The 13,008-nt window shown below is 54.5% G+C and overlaps 3 protein-coding genes across 3 annotated transcripts; all 3 read left to right on the forward strand.

Moving 5' to 3' along the window:
- Window positions 1-14: 14 nt before the first annotated feature.
- GUITHDRAFT_108374 (hypothetical protein) lies at window positions 15-2,470 on the forward strand (the record flags this gene model as incomplete). Its single annotated transcript, XM_005832846.1, has 12 exons — window positions 15-485; window positions 635-750; window positions 794-877; window positions 930-1,314; window positions 1,422-1,485; window positions 1,642-1,710; window positions 1,757-1,827; window positions 1,879-1,926; window positions 1,968-2,012; window positions 2,238-2,303; window positions 2,344-2,403; window positions 2,444-2,470. 12 exons carry the CDS (start codon window positions 15-17, stop codon window positions 2,468-2,470), a joined length of 1,506 nt encoding a protein of 501 aa, XP_005832903.1.
- A 4,747-nt stretch (window positions 2,471-7,217) lies between these two features.
- Window positions 7,218-7,466, forward strand: GUITHDRAFT_42261 (hypothetical protein; the record flags this gene model as incomplete). The annotated part of the gene is made up of 1 exon (XM_005832847.1): window positions 7,218-7,466. A coding segment is annotated over one exon (249 nt), but the record flags the coding sequence as incomplete, so codon positions are not given.
- A 3,404-nt stretch (window positions 7,467-10,870) lies between these two features.
- On the forward strand, window positions 10,871-12,118 carry GUITHDRAFT_157823 (hypothetical protein; the record flags this gene model as incomplete). The annotated part of the gene is made up of 2 exons (XM_005832848.1): window positions 10,871-11,875; window positions 11,933-12,118. The coding sequence occupies 2 exons, from the start codon at window positions 10,871-10,873 to the stop codon at window positions 12,116-12,118; spliced, it is 1,191 nt and encodes a 396-aa protein (XP_005832905.1).
- Between the last annotated feature and the right edge of the window lie 890 nt (window positions 12,119-13,008).

Genomic DNA, 13,008 nt, shown 5'->3' on the forward strand with positions numbered 1-13,008 from the left:
CAGCGGCGGTCGTGATGACGATGAGCGCGAGGAATGCGAAGGAGGAGGAGAGAAGAGAGAGCATGGCGACTGTACTGAGCGAGAAGAGCCTGATGCGCATCCTCCACGAGCGGGAGAGGGTCAGGAAGCAGCTCAAGTCAACTCTAGGCAGCATCTTTGACGGTGAAGGAGCACGGGGAGGGGACAGAGAGGAGAGGGCGAAGAATGTGCATCCTGTTATGCCAGAGGAAACGAGCGGAGGAAGAGGCAGGGGCAGGGGAACAACGGCGCAAGACATCCCTCGCTTCATGAGGAAGGCATACAGTGACGTGGAAAGGCGAGGGAAAGGAAGGGAAGAGCCGAGAGCTAGAGAGACTTGGCAGGGGATGAGGAAGGACTGGAAACCCTTCGATCCTTCCAAGAGTCTCGCAGAGCAACAGAATCTGTCAGGGAACCAAGTCATCAGCAGCATGATGAAAGCTCCATCTGCCAGCGGCAGCACGCCGGTAAGAGGCATACAAGGCAGCAAGGGAGCCAAAGAGGGAGCACATGAGAAGGTGTGCCTCTCTCTTGCGATCTTTCACCTTCTGCTCAAACTGCATGCACAACTGTCGTCTTCGCCTTCTGTAACATTCCTCTTCCTCTTCTCCTACAGAGTGCCAACGCTGCTAGCGACGGGTGTTCCTCGGACTGGTTCGCCCACCCTCTCGATTGTATCCGCAAGGCCTACCATGGAAGGATGAAGGGGACGAAGTTTGAGCGTGTGGGAAGGTGAGGAGGAGCATGCATCCTGTTTGTGCTGAGACTGTGCCAGTGCCCCCTCCTCCTCGACCTCAGCTGAAGGCCTGACACAGGAGAGAGAAAAGGTAGCGCGTGAAGTAGCCCAGGGCATGTTGAGGTGAGAGGAGGAGAGGAGCAGGGCAGTAGAGCGCGTGATATCTGTGTGCCAGCGGCACCATCCGAGTCCCAGAGCACAGCAAACTCGCTGCTTCCATCCAGCGAGCACGCGAGGCGCTGGACGAGAAGCTAGCGGCTGAGGCCAAGGACGTGAAACCTCCTGAGGTAGCGTCGGTCACGACGAGGAGGAAGGAGGCACACGGCAAGAAAGCTTCCTCCTCCCCTCGGAACCACGGAGGCTCCAGGGAGACGGCCGATCCTCTTCAAGATGCTGCTGTGGCTACTCCAACGTCCTCTCGGGCCCCTCCCCGTCGGAAACTATCGGCAGGGCAGCTGCTGAGCATCGTGCGTTCAAGGGAGAGGAGAAGGCGCATGGTCAGCATGTTCAAGGAAAAGAAGGACATTGAAGATGCTGAGCAAGCATACAAGGAGGGAGAGGTCCCCTGCTCCTGCTCCTGCTCCTGCTCCTGCTCCTGCTCCTGCTCCTGCTCCTGCTCCTGCTCCTGCCGCTCTTCTCTCGCTCGTTCTTACCGAAAGTGTGTCAGCTCGCCGCGCAGGCCTACCAGAAGGGTCAGCTCGATGCGAGAGAATATGAGGCTGGGTTACAAGGTGCCCCTTCTAACCCTCCCCCTTGTCCAGCTGCTCTTCTGATCTCCATCCTCAACTTTCCTCCGCTCCTTCCTCCCTTCCAGTGTCATCCTCCTCGTCTGCTCGCTCCCTTCGTCCCTTGCCAACCAAACATGGATTCTTGACACGGATTGGTAGCGGGAAGGAAGTACGGCAAGCTTGCATCGGGGAACGACAACTCCTACGTAGTGCTGCCCCTGAAGCCGAGTGAGCACGAGCACGAGCACGAGCACGAGGAATTGATGGTGTGCAGGCGAAGCAGCGACAGCAAAGTTCATCCCTTCCCTCCTAACGCTGGCGGTTGCGGAGCAGCGGAGGATGCAGGTGAGAGAGATTGATGGGCAGCGACAGAGGGCTGAAGTCCGAGAGCAGCAGGAGAAGAAGCAGTGGGACGAAGAGAAGAAGCTAGCAACCTTGCACCAGGTCTGCCTCCTCCCAGCACTCAAACGCTGAAACTTGTCCAGCTTGCTTCCGCCGCACGCGAGAAGAGGATGGCGCTTGAGGAGGAGGTGCGGCCATCTCCTGATTCTCGTACGATTCTATCTCATCGCTTCCTGCCACCAGGCAGAAGCACAGCAGAAAGTAATCCGCGAGCTCCAAGCAGCAGCTGCGATGCGGAACAAGGGGATGCCGGCTAGTGTGCCGATGAAAGCAGAGGCTGAGCAGGACAGTGGGGCGAGCAGAAGGACCCGTTGGAGGTGACTGCGTCTCCCTCCTGATCCGCGCGTTGACAGACCGGGCAGGCTCTTCTGAAGGACAACACCTTCACTCCCCAGGGCTCCCTCCAGTTAGTTGCCAAGGTGACCGCCCATGCTCCCGATGTTTCTCATGCCCGAGTAGAACGCAGAGAGGATAGCCTTCGCCACGGCAGCCAGCAAGCTCTATCGGCAGAAGCTGTCGGTAAAGGACCGCTGCACTCCAGGCCTCTGACATTGAGCAGGAAAAAAGACCTCGCAAAGCTCCATGAAGACGAGAAGGGCGTTCACTGATATCGGCTTGAAAGCTTCGTAATAGTGAAAGAGAAGCACAAGGGCGAAACGAAAGCTCAGAGGGAAGAGGTGGCGGGGGTCGAGGGAAAGGGGAAGAGGATGCACAGGACAGGCCGAACGGAGAAGGAACAGGAGCAAAGTAGCAAGATTGTTGACATCTCAGTAAAGGATTACGAGCATCGCGTTACACACGACATGACATGGAGCATGTTGATCTTGACGCAATCTCCGAAGCATTTAGCTTCTCTCACGCGACTTCCTTTCACGATTCTCGGTGCGGCCACCTGGAGGGACTAGGATCAGTCGACAACACCCCGAAGGCAGCAGCCTTACCTGAGGCGCTCCGGCTTCTCTCCCTCCTCTCCCGATCCTGGCGCTGGAATCACTCTCCTCCTTCTCTTGGCTCCTTCCTCACCTTAGGGGGTGACCTTCTCTCCTTGGAACGGCTGCGAGATCGAGAGCGTCCTCGACGAGGGGACGGCGACCTGCCGTACCGTTTTGGGGACTCGTCGTATCTTCCGCCGTACCCTCCTCCTCCCCCTCCTCCTCCTCCTCCTCCACGTCGTCCTCCTCCTCCTCCTCCTCCTCGCCCGTTGCTGATCTCAACTCTGATCCACGGTCAAGGGAAGCAAAGACAATCCTGATATTCATCACCTTACTCGGTTTCCGAGGAGGTCCCTTCCGTCTTGATCACGGCAGGCATCCTTCTACGAGAAGGAGGATCAGATTTGTAGTCAAGCACATCTGTCATCTTCCATCGCGCTGTTGGCGCGTCCAGTACGGACGGAGCAGGCGATGGAACGCTAGACAACGATGGGCAGCATAATCGCAGACATAGAAGGCAGGATGGACGGAAGGGAGTGCAGCAGGAGGGAGTCGTCGCTGTGTTGAGCGGCTCGATGGGTGGCGATGAAGAGCAACAAGAAGTCGCAGCTCAAGGCGATCGAACGGACATGTGTCTTTCTCTCAGGCTCCTTGCAGGAGCACGAGGACAGATGGGAGAAAGTACCGCGTCTCTCTCATCCTCGAACCAAACAAAGCCGAAGCCAGGAGGCTTGCGCGCCACCCAGGCATCGTTGAGCTGCCCGAACCCACGGAAGAAATCGCGAAGATCTCTGCTCTCGGCGTGGGCAGGGAGATTCCCGACAAACACCTGCACCGTTGGTAAGCCACCAACATGTCAAGCCTGTGCGCTATCATGAGGCCGTTCCCTCCCTGCCTCCCTCCTAAAGCTCCCAGCCTCCAGCCAACTCACTCCATCCTCTTCAAGAAACTCCTTCTTGCTCCTCCTCCTGCTGCTGCCGCCCCCTCCTCGACATACCTTTGTGCCCTTGTTGTAGTCAGACGGCATTGCGGCAGTGGCCTCGCTAAAGTTCTGCCTCTGCAGGGTTCCGCGTCCTTGACTTGGGAATGTTCCAAAAAATCACACTAAAAGTTCCTGATATCGACACGAGAAGTTCTCAGAATGGACCCAATTTGGAACTTTAGCCATCCGTTTCTTGAAAGTTCAGCCCTGCCCCTCGAGCGGCGGCGGCAAGAAGCCGCGGCCCGCCTCAGGTATTTTATTGAAATTTCCTAGTTTAAATTCAACTTTTCACTGCAAATGTTCTCGATATAAATAAGTTTGATATTGGGCCTTCCCGGTGCGTGCGCGGCGGCCCACGAGTCACAGTGCGGCGACGCCGCCCGGCGGGCCGGGCGGGGCGGGCGGGGCGGCCCGGCCCGGTTTTTGTCACTGAAGTCAAAATTTACGGCCCGATCCGCCGTGACCCCAGGCTGACCCACCCACCGGCCCGGCCCGGCCGGGCCGTGACGATCCGATCGGTCAGCCACCGTGGCACCGGCGCCGGTGCCAAAGTTGAAACTTCAGTATTCACTGAAGCACCGGCGGCCCGGCCCGCCGCGAACTTGAATTTAGGCGTCTGGCAAAAGTTTCAAACTTTTCAGCGTTGAACCGTCCCGGCCCGGCAAGCCCGCCTGTTGAATCGGACTCCGAATGTGGCACACCGGCGGTGGCTCCTTTAACTTAACTCAAGTAACTTTGCCGAGTAACACTGACTGGTACTGATTTTTAACTTAACTTTGAGTAAAGAAGGCTAGCCGCGCAGTAGGAACCCATCGCCATGTCCTTTGGGCGCAGGAAACGGCGTCGGGTAACCATTTCGTTCGTATTTATATAGTCTAGAGACAATTTCAAAATTGAATGCAATCAAATCAAAAGTTCAAAGTGAACTTGAAGTTCCCTTCTAGGCTTGCCGCCGACCCCGAACTGTATTCCTGAGATTCTGATTTATAAAGTGTAGTAAAGAAGCATTGCGGGGGTGCATTTGACCAGGGCAAAGGGGGTGGTACAAGTCTGTTCTGTAGATATGTTTTAGAGAGTCGCAGGCGGAACAGTTTCTGTAGCCCTGGAAGAAGTTCTAGGGCCGTCAAGGGGGTGGGGGTCCTCCAAAGTCTCAAGGTTGCTGGTAGGGGCATCCGAGTCTTGCGATAGTAAAGAGGGTACCTGATATTCATTATGACTTTACTTAAGGAAAGTGAGAGGAAGGACATTGTATGTGGGATGGGGTTGAACCGACTTCAAGGGTTCTAGATTCATGGGTAGGGGTAGTCTCTCGACCTCACTCCGACGGTGGATTTTCAAGCCATGCCAGGACGCGCGTGCTCAACGTTGGGGTAGGGGGGCACTTAGTGTTGGAGGGTAGTCAATAGTGTCGGAAAACACGGGTTCTTTCTGCTGTTAAAAGACCGGTATCGAACCATTTTTGTAGGTAGGGGTAGTATTGTGGGTGGGTAGCCACACGTGCAGGGCACGTCAACACGTGACCCCCGAACCGAAACGTGACTCGTGCGACACCCCCGTAATAAAAAAGATTTTTAGAACACCCAGTAAATCACAGGACCGGTGGGGTACTCGAAACAAGTAAAATGGACAGAAAACTGGCAGGGAAATTAGGGGTGGGGGTGGTAACAGAAGGGGTAGTGGGAAGGCGCCCCAGTTACAAGCAGAGGAGATTTGTTTTTTGGGCTCAAAAAGACAGACAGGAACACTGAGGGCCATGGGGGGTGGGGTGATGAGAGCCAAGCAGGGACAAAGGTTGTACATGAGAGCGTTTTAGGGGTGGGGGGTGATAAGGTCCAATGAATTTAGCTATAGATGGAAGGTAAGTCCTTATCGTCTAATACTAGACTTAAATAAAAGATGTTTATCAAATAGAAGGGAGATGGAGAGAAGCAGATTGCGGGGGTAGGGGTGGGATAATTCGTAGATTGACATGATTATTATTTCATTACCATGGGGTGGGTAGTGAGTGTGTGATTTTATTGGATGTTTGGGAGATTTTGAGATCTTGAGCGAAGGGGTTTTAGGGGGTGGGGGTGATCATGGTCACGAGACGAAAAATACAAGGTAGGGTGGCGAACGGTGGGGGTGAAGAAATGAGAATGCTGGTCCTGTCGCTCTCAAAGGGGTGGGGTACATACTTTGAAGGCAAGGCAGGGGTCTTTTTCGCCATAAGTCTTTCTATAACGTGAACAGTTCTTCATTTTTCTTTCTTACATAACAAGAATTTGTACGATAGACATCATTGACTGTATTCTGTTAGTACTAGAATAAAAATAATAGTATATCGTTCTCCTTTATGTCCGCGAATGGGTTCTGAGCGAGTCAACAGAGGGTAGTCCATGTAGATTTGTAAAGCAGGGTGGGTAGACCTGTTGAAACACGGGTTACCCAGACCCCTACCCATGCAGTGAAGGGAAAGTCGGAGGTGGGGTAGGGTAATCTTGAAGCTCGAAGGGGGTTGGTTCTGTTTGAGCCACGAATGATGCCAGAAGTCCGAAGACTGGACGGAGGGGGGGTGGGTGGGTCAAGACTACCCCTACTCACAAATAGATTTCCGGTAGTTTATGGGCCACCGACAGGGGGTACTGACTGAGGGGTGGGTACTTTAGGAAAGGTTCATGGGAAGAAAAGAAGGTCACTGGTGGCGTCCATGGGGTGGGGGTGAGGAGGGGGTGGGGTGGTATGAAAGGGACAGAGGGGGGTGGAGCTTACACGGGGGGGCAATAAGAACGGGGGCGGGAGGGTACACGAGGAACTGCCAGGAGGCTGCGACACACGGCAGGCTACAACTGAGGACAGGAGGAACGAAAGGGCGAGAGAGGAAGAGCACTGACGAGGAGAAGGAGAAGCAGAGAGACAGCAGGAACACGCCCAGATCCTTCAACACAGCTGCGAGAGAGTTGCCTTTGATCGGAGCTGAAGCGAGGCAGGAACAGCTGTAAGAGTACTTTCAGCACAACCCAGCGCAGAGGGAGTATTGTTCGGTGTGAGGACAGGAAGAGAGCGAGTCTTCTTCGTCTGCTACACTTGCTGGCACAGCAGAAGCTCGTTTCCTTCGGATTCTGTTTCCTGCCCCAGCATTTCTGTGTATATTCACCAAAATGTGCCAAAAAGTCGAAACCAGATGCGACGAGGGTTCGCCGTTGGTCACCCTCAGGAAGATCTTGAGCCAGCGGACTCCGCTGAATGCATCCGAAGCTACATGGATCCTCAGGCCTCTCCTGATCGCGGTCGCTGAGCTGCATGAGAGGAAGGAGGTACACGGCAAGATTGATTTGGACAGCATTGCGATCGAGTTCTTGCATGACCGCTCAGGGCACCTTCACTTAACTCAGCCGGACCATCAGCCATCAGCGAGATGCTCCTCTAACGTCGTACCTCCCGAAGTCGCAGGAGGAGGAGACTGGACGGCAGCAGGCGACATCTGGCGAGTAGGGTGCATTGCCCTTCACTTGGTGCTCGGGCATGATTACGACCTCGCTGGGGTTGGGTCTCAACTTCCGATGCTTCCTACCGGCGTTTCCTTTGACTTTGTGGACTTTCTCATGGACTGCATGAGCCCGGATCCCGAGGAGAGGCTGTCTGCAGAGGAGCTCCTTGAGCACGCTTACCTCATGGACGAGGTGGACGAACTGATTGATTCCATCGACAATGCCCTCCTCCTCTCTTCTGAGGGCAAGCAGGAGGAGGGAGCGTGCAGGCCGCAGATTGTTCCTGCTCTTCCCTCCAGGGGTCACTTGCTGTTCTCCATGCCTTCCCACACAGCGAGATGTCGAAGGTGCACCTGCCATACCGAAGAGTGTGGGGAGGACAAGGCGGCTGCTGACTGCGACTGCGAGTCAGACAGCAGTGATCTCTCACCCAAGTCTGCAGCTCCAACCAAGAGGAGGCACTTCGAAGGGATGGGCATGCCCGACCTGGCGGCCAAACGCCCTCGCAGCTGCCTGTGTGCGTGAAGGGCAACTATGCTTTGCCTGATTTTGTTTTTTTTCCATGTTCATTTCAATATTGTAGAGATATGATGTGTGCTATGTAATATTACGTCACTTTGGCTGTCAATAAAGTGATGACTTCGTATCAAAAACTTTGACTTGAGTGCGGAAAAAACAACAGGCACTCACAGGATCTCTTCACATGTGGTTGGTTGGGATGATGGGGAAACTTCGGCTCGAGTCTGAGATGGTCCAGGACGTCGGGAGCAGAGGTGACTTTGCCCCGTCTTCAGGAGACATTCCTCTCTCCCCCCCCTTCCTCCTTATGCTCCTCTGCAAGCACATATGAGACGTCACCAGCCTCGCTCTGCCCCTCTCCTCCTCCACCTTTCTCGTCTTTTGCTCGAATCCTCTCGCTTGCTTCGGATCAGCCGCCAGTTCACCACGCACGCCCTCGTCCTCCTCGACGCGGTTGCGCACAGTCTTAGTAGTCCCCAAGAACACTGGCGGCACGTCAGACTGAGAGCACATCCTCGCAAGCACAGCAGGCGCACTCATGCTCATGTCCTGCACGCGGATGGCTCTCTGTCCTGGCATGTCAGACGCGAGCAGAGGGAGCAGAAGCTGTGCCTGAGGTGTCTTGGAGCGAGAGAAGACAGCTGGAGTCCTGCCGGTCGGGCCGAAGACGCTGGGAAGTTTGTACTGTCCTGCGTGCAGCAGTTGAGCGGCGGCAGGAGGTGCCGGGCAGTTACCGATGGGGATCATGCTGGAGTCGGAGTAGAGAGTGCCCGAGGTGAATCTGCATTACGTGAAGGTGACGAGGAGAGGAGAGGAGAACAACGAGGGGCAGAAGGAGGAGGAAGAGCACAGAAAGAGTAACAAAGGGCACAGCAGGTGGGCAGGAGAGGAAGGAGGAGAAATCAGGGGCAGGGAGGAGCAAGGAGGAGAAGGGGAGGAAGGCGGAAGGGAATGACAGAGAAGGACCTGCACTGCGGGTCGAAGTTCGAGTTCGAGTGGAGGCCGAGGCGTTGCCTCCTGCTGCCTGCAAACGCCGGCTTCTCGTCAAGCAGCACGCGGGAGACGTATCCTGACGTCCATCCGGCCCTCCGAGAGACCTCGGCCGCGAGTCTTCTTGGCTGTAGCTGCTCCGTCGGTTTGTGGACCTGCGAGGACTTGGGCTTGTTCTTCCACCAGCAGCTCGCGGTGGACAGGGTGCTCTAGAGCAGAGTCACGAGCTACCAGGACAGCAAGCAGGAGCTCGTACGTAGAGTCTGGTGGTTGAGAACCGTTCCCCGTGCAGCTGCTCCAGCAGGGTGTCGTCGAGCGTCGCATGCGAGGAGGCGGCGTCTTCATGCTCCTGTCGCTGACGGCCTCGCTGAGCTTCCTCCTGCTTCAGGAAGGCAAACGTCTCCCTCTCCATCCTCGGCAGCGCCCCTGAGCTCTGCTCCTCGGGTGATGGCAGCGAGCAGATGAAGTCTAAGGGGACAGTCAGACGGTCGCCACCAACACTCCGACCTTCCTTCATCCGGTGAGTCCAGCAGGAGGTGCTGCAAGGAAACTTCCTGCAGCTCTTGGCCTCTCTCTAGAGATTCTTGGGAGAAAGATGAAAATCTGGGCATGCGCACCTCCATCTCCCTCCTCCCTTCTTGTTCCAGCATCTAAGACAGGCAGGAGATGGCGATCAAACCAGTCTCTTCATGTCTCTCTTCATGTCCCTGTTCATGTCCCTGTTCATGTCTCTCTTCATGTCTCTCTTCATGTCTCTCTTCATGTCTCTCTTCATGTCTCTCTTCATGTCCCTGTTCATGTCTTCTTTCTTCCCCTTGGCTCCCCGCTGCTGTCATGTTGCACCTTGTGGCCCCACGACATTCCAGCAGCGTCAAGGAGGGAGAGCAGGTTTTACCTTGTTCGATCGCATGTTCACCTCATTCATGCTCAAAAAACGTTCACGTCATTGATGGATGAGATTCAGCTCCTAGCAAGCACCGTGTTGGTCATCTCAGCTCTCCCCCTGCTGAACAGAGCGTCACTAACTTCACCTCGTTGTCACGGCATCTTCTCAGATTCACTGTGATCCTAACTTGATGACTAATCAAGTTGTTATGCTACTGCTGAAAAGAGTCTCACAGTCTCTCTAATTGCTGCATGCTAGGCTGACCCTCCCGCTATCACCCCGCTGCGCCATGCAGCGGTCTGCCTGGCTGTAGCTGCGGCCCCCGGGTTAGGGGCCCGACTCGGACCAACGTAGGGTGCAGTGCTACCGCCGCGAGACGGAGAGGCGGCCCCCCGTACGGTAGCACTCACTGACTCTCAGCAGCTCTCAGTCTTCGCGCTCGCCCTTCATCGCCCTCGGTCGCCATCATCGCCATGAGGTGCCAGGGCGGTCGGGCGCTACCGTTGGTCGTTTGTTACTGAGAGGGATGGTGACTTGTATGACTGATAGATAACAGGGTATGATTGATAGATAGCCACGTATACTTATAGATATAATGTTTAAGGCTCCAAGGCTTTTCATCGAAGCCTCTAAAAAGAGAGTAGATGATCGTAAAGCGAGTTCACCTCAATAAAACAATATTGACTACAAGAAGACAGAGAGTAGCTATTATACATAAATAGTCCTGCCTTAGTGGGGAATTTGTCATCCACGTGGAGGCGGACTCGACGGTTGGCCCACAGCTACGGGGGATATGGAGGCAGAGCAAGGAGAGGGCGAGAGAGGGAGAGAGGGAGAGAGGGAGAGAGGAAAGCAGAGCAGAGGAGCTACACGACCATAGCACAACCAGGCATCAACAGGAAGAGGAGAAACATGTGTGGATAACGTGGCGGATGCTTGCGATGCGGGGGAAGGCGAATGCGAACAAGTTCAGGGACGTGGACAAGTCAACGCTCTCGGCGACCACTCAGCGGGCCGTGACAAAGTCGTCGGGCATGGCAATCACATAAGCAAGACGCCTGACTGAGACTGACCGTCGTCGGCATTCTGCGGGAGCAAGTCTAACCCCGTGAAGTAGTCAACAATGATGTTGGGAGGGGAAGTCCGTCCCAGTGTCGTTGAGGAGGAGGAGGAGGAGGCGCTTCCCGTCAAGAAGAAGCATCGGATCATGGTGAATCTGGTGGGGTGTGACTATGCGCTCGTCAGGGATGTGTGCGAAGCTTTGGGGTGGAAGCTGACAGACAATGAAGTGAAGTGGACGATCAGGTGGATAGACCGGTATCTATTTGAGAAGACCATCAAGGAGTTCAGGATGTACAGGCCCCAGCGCATCAATCACTTCCCGTCCATGTTTGAGATCGCCTTCAAGTGCAAGCTAGCCCACAACCTCAACCGCATCAAGAAACGCATTCCTGGGGATTACAATTTCTTCCCCGAGACCTACGTCCTTCCAGATGACTTCATGACTTTCTCAAGGTTGACGACAACGAAGAAGAACAGGACTTACATCATCAAGCCCAACTGTGGCAGTCAAGGAAATGGGATCTTCTTCGCCAGAAAAGCTTCTGACATTCCCAAGGAGGGGAAGTACGTGGCACAGAAGTACATGAATCGCCCCCTGCTCATCGAGGGTCTCAAGTTTGATCTTCGATTGTACGTACTGGTCACATCCGTCTGCCCGCTCCGCTTGTACCTGATGAGAGAAGGCCTTGCGCGGTTCTGCACAGAGAAATATGAAAGCATATCAAGAAAGAACTACAAAGATCAGTATCGGCATCTCACCAACTTCTCAATCAACCGATACAGCGAGCGCTTTGAAATGCCCTCCATGCCCTCTGTTGAGGGGATGCACAGCGGCAGTGGGGAGAAAGGAAGCAAACGATCGCTCTCCAGCATTCTGCGGTGGCTGGACGAGAACGGGTTCTCCAGTGAGAAGACTTGGGATGAGATAGTTCAGATTGTCGCCAAAACAGTGATAGCAGGGGTACCAGCCAACCAGAGATCGTACAAATGCACTTTCCCGGAGTCTCGGGACTCTTTCGGCTCCTCGTGCTTCACGATCTTGGGAGTCGATGTGCTGCTGGACTATCAGGCGAGACCATGGCTGATTGAAGTCAACGAACTCCCGTCGTTTGAGGCCAGCTCGGACCTCGATCAATCGGTGAAGGAGACGGTAAGACCTCGATACTTTCTTTGCTTTTCGACCCTCAAGGCTTTCTCTTCTCATCAGGTTGTTCTTGAGGCGTTGAAAATCATCTGCCCGTCGAAGACCGAGATCTCCTTGTTCAAGGAGTTGAAAAGGTTGCCCTCGACAGTCCTGAAAGGGAGCAGCGATGATACGTACAAGCGGCTCAAGGAACAAATCATCGCCGAGAGAACAGAGCACGAGGCTTCACAATGTGTGCACTATGAGTAAGTTGCGTGTCGTGTCTTTCCCGGACTCAACGTTGCACAACAGGAGGATCTTTCCTTCTCTGAATGCCGAGCGCCAAGAGCTTTTCTTGCGATGCCTGGAAGCCTCACATTTAGCATACGGAGACCTGTAATGCTGTGTTTTCTCTCAAGCCTTCTTGACGTTGGGAGCAGAGGGCAATCGGCCGAAGTTCAGAAGGTGGATTCGCCCAGGGAGACAGAGAAGGAGAAGAGAAAGACTGATCACCCTGGTTGACCACCCTCTTGTTGTCTCTTGCTTCGATCATTTGTCGTGGCTTGTCATTGACATTGCTTTGATCTCTCCCGCAATGCAGTGAAACCGCCTGGGGGAGCTAGAAACACATCGAGCGTTGAAAAGATAGATACTAACAGTGTGGAGGTCGAAGAAGGCAACTACTTGCTGATCGATTTGATTTCTTCTGATCCTGCATTTTCCATTAGATTCGGATACGCAGGCTGATCCAAACATTGATCCCGAGATTCCGAATCGACCGCATGTAAGCATCTTGCCTTCAACGACCGAACCCAGAAGTTACCCTCCCATACAGCAGACAGAAGATTTGGAGGCTGCAGAAGACAGGTTTGTGCGTGCAGCAGTACATCCAGAGGAGCAAGGTCATTCTGAAGAGCACAAGTCTTCTTCTCCCCATCGAACCTCCTTGGCGTTGGGCAGCTGTTCGATTGGCCTGCCCTCCATTGATCTTCGCACAAGCGCAGCATCCAAAGCCAAGTCTCTGCAGGAAGAGAAGAGGGCGTACAACTCCAAGAACCCCTCTAGCCCAAGGATCTTTCAATTCCAGTCTCTGAAGCGCAATCACTTGTTTCCTTTCATAGCGCAGCGTTCACAAGTAAGGGATCGTCTGCACTCACCAC

Source organism: Guillardia theta (assembly GCF_000315625.1).
Source record: "Guillardia theta CCMP2712 unplaced genomic scaffold GUITHscaffold_33, whole genome shotgun sequence".
Lineage (NCBI taxonomy): Eukaryota > Cryptophyceae > Pyrenomonadales > Geminigeraceae > Guillardia > Guillardia theta.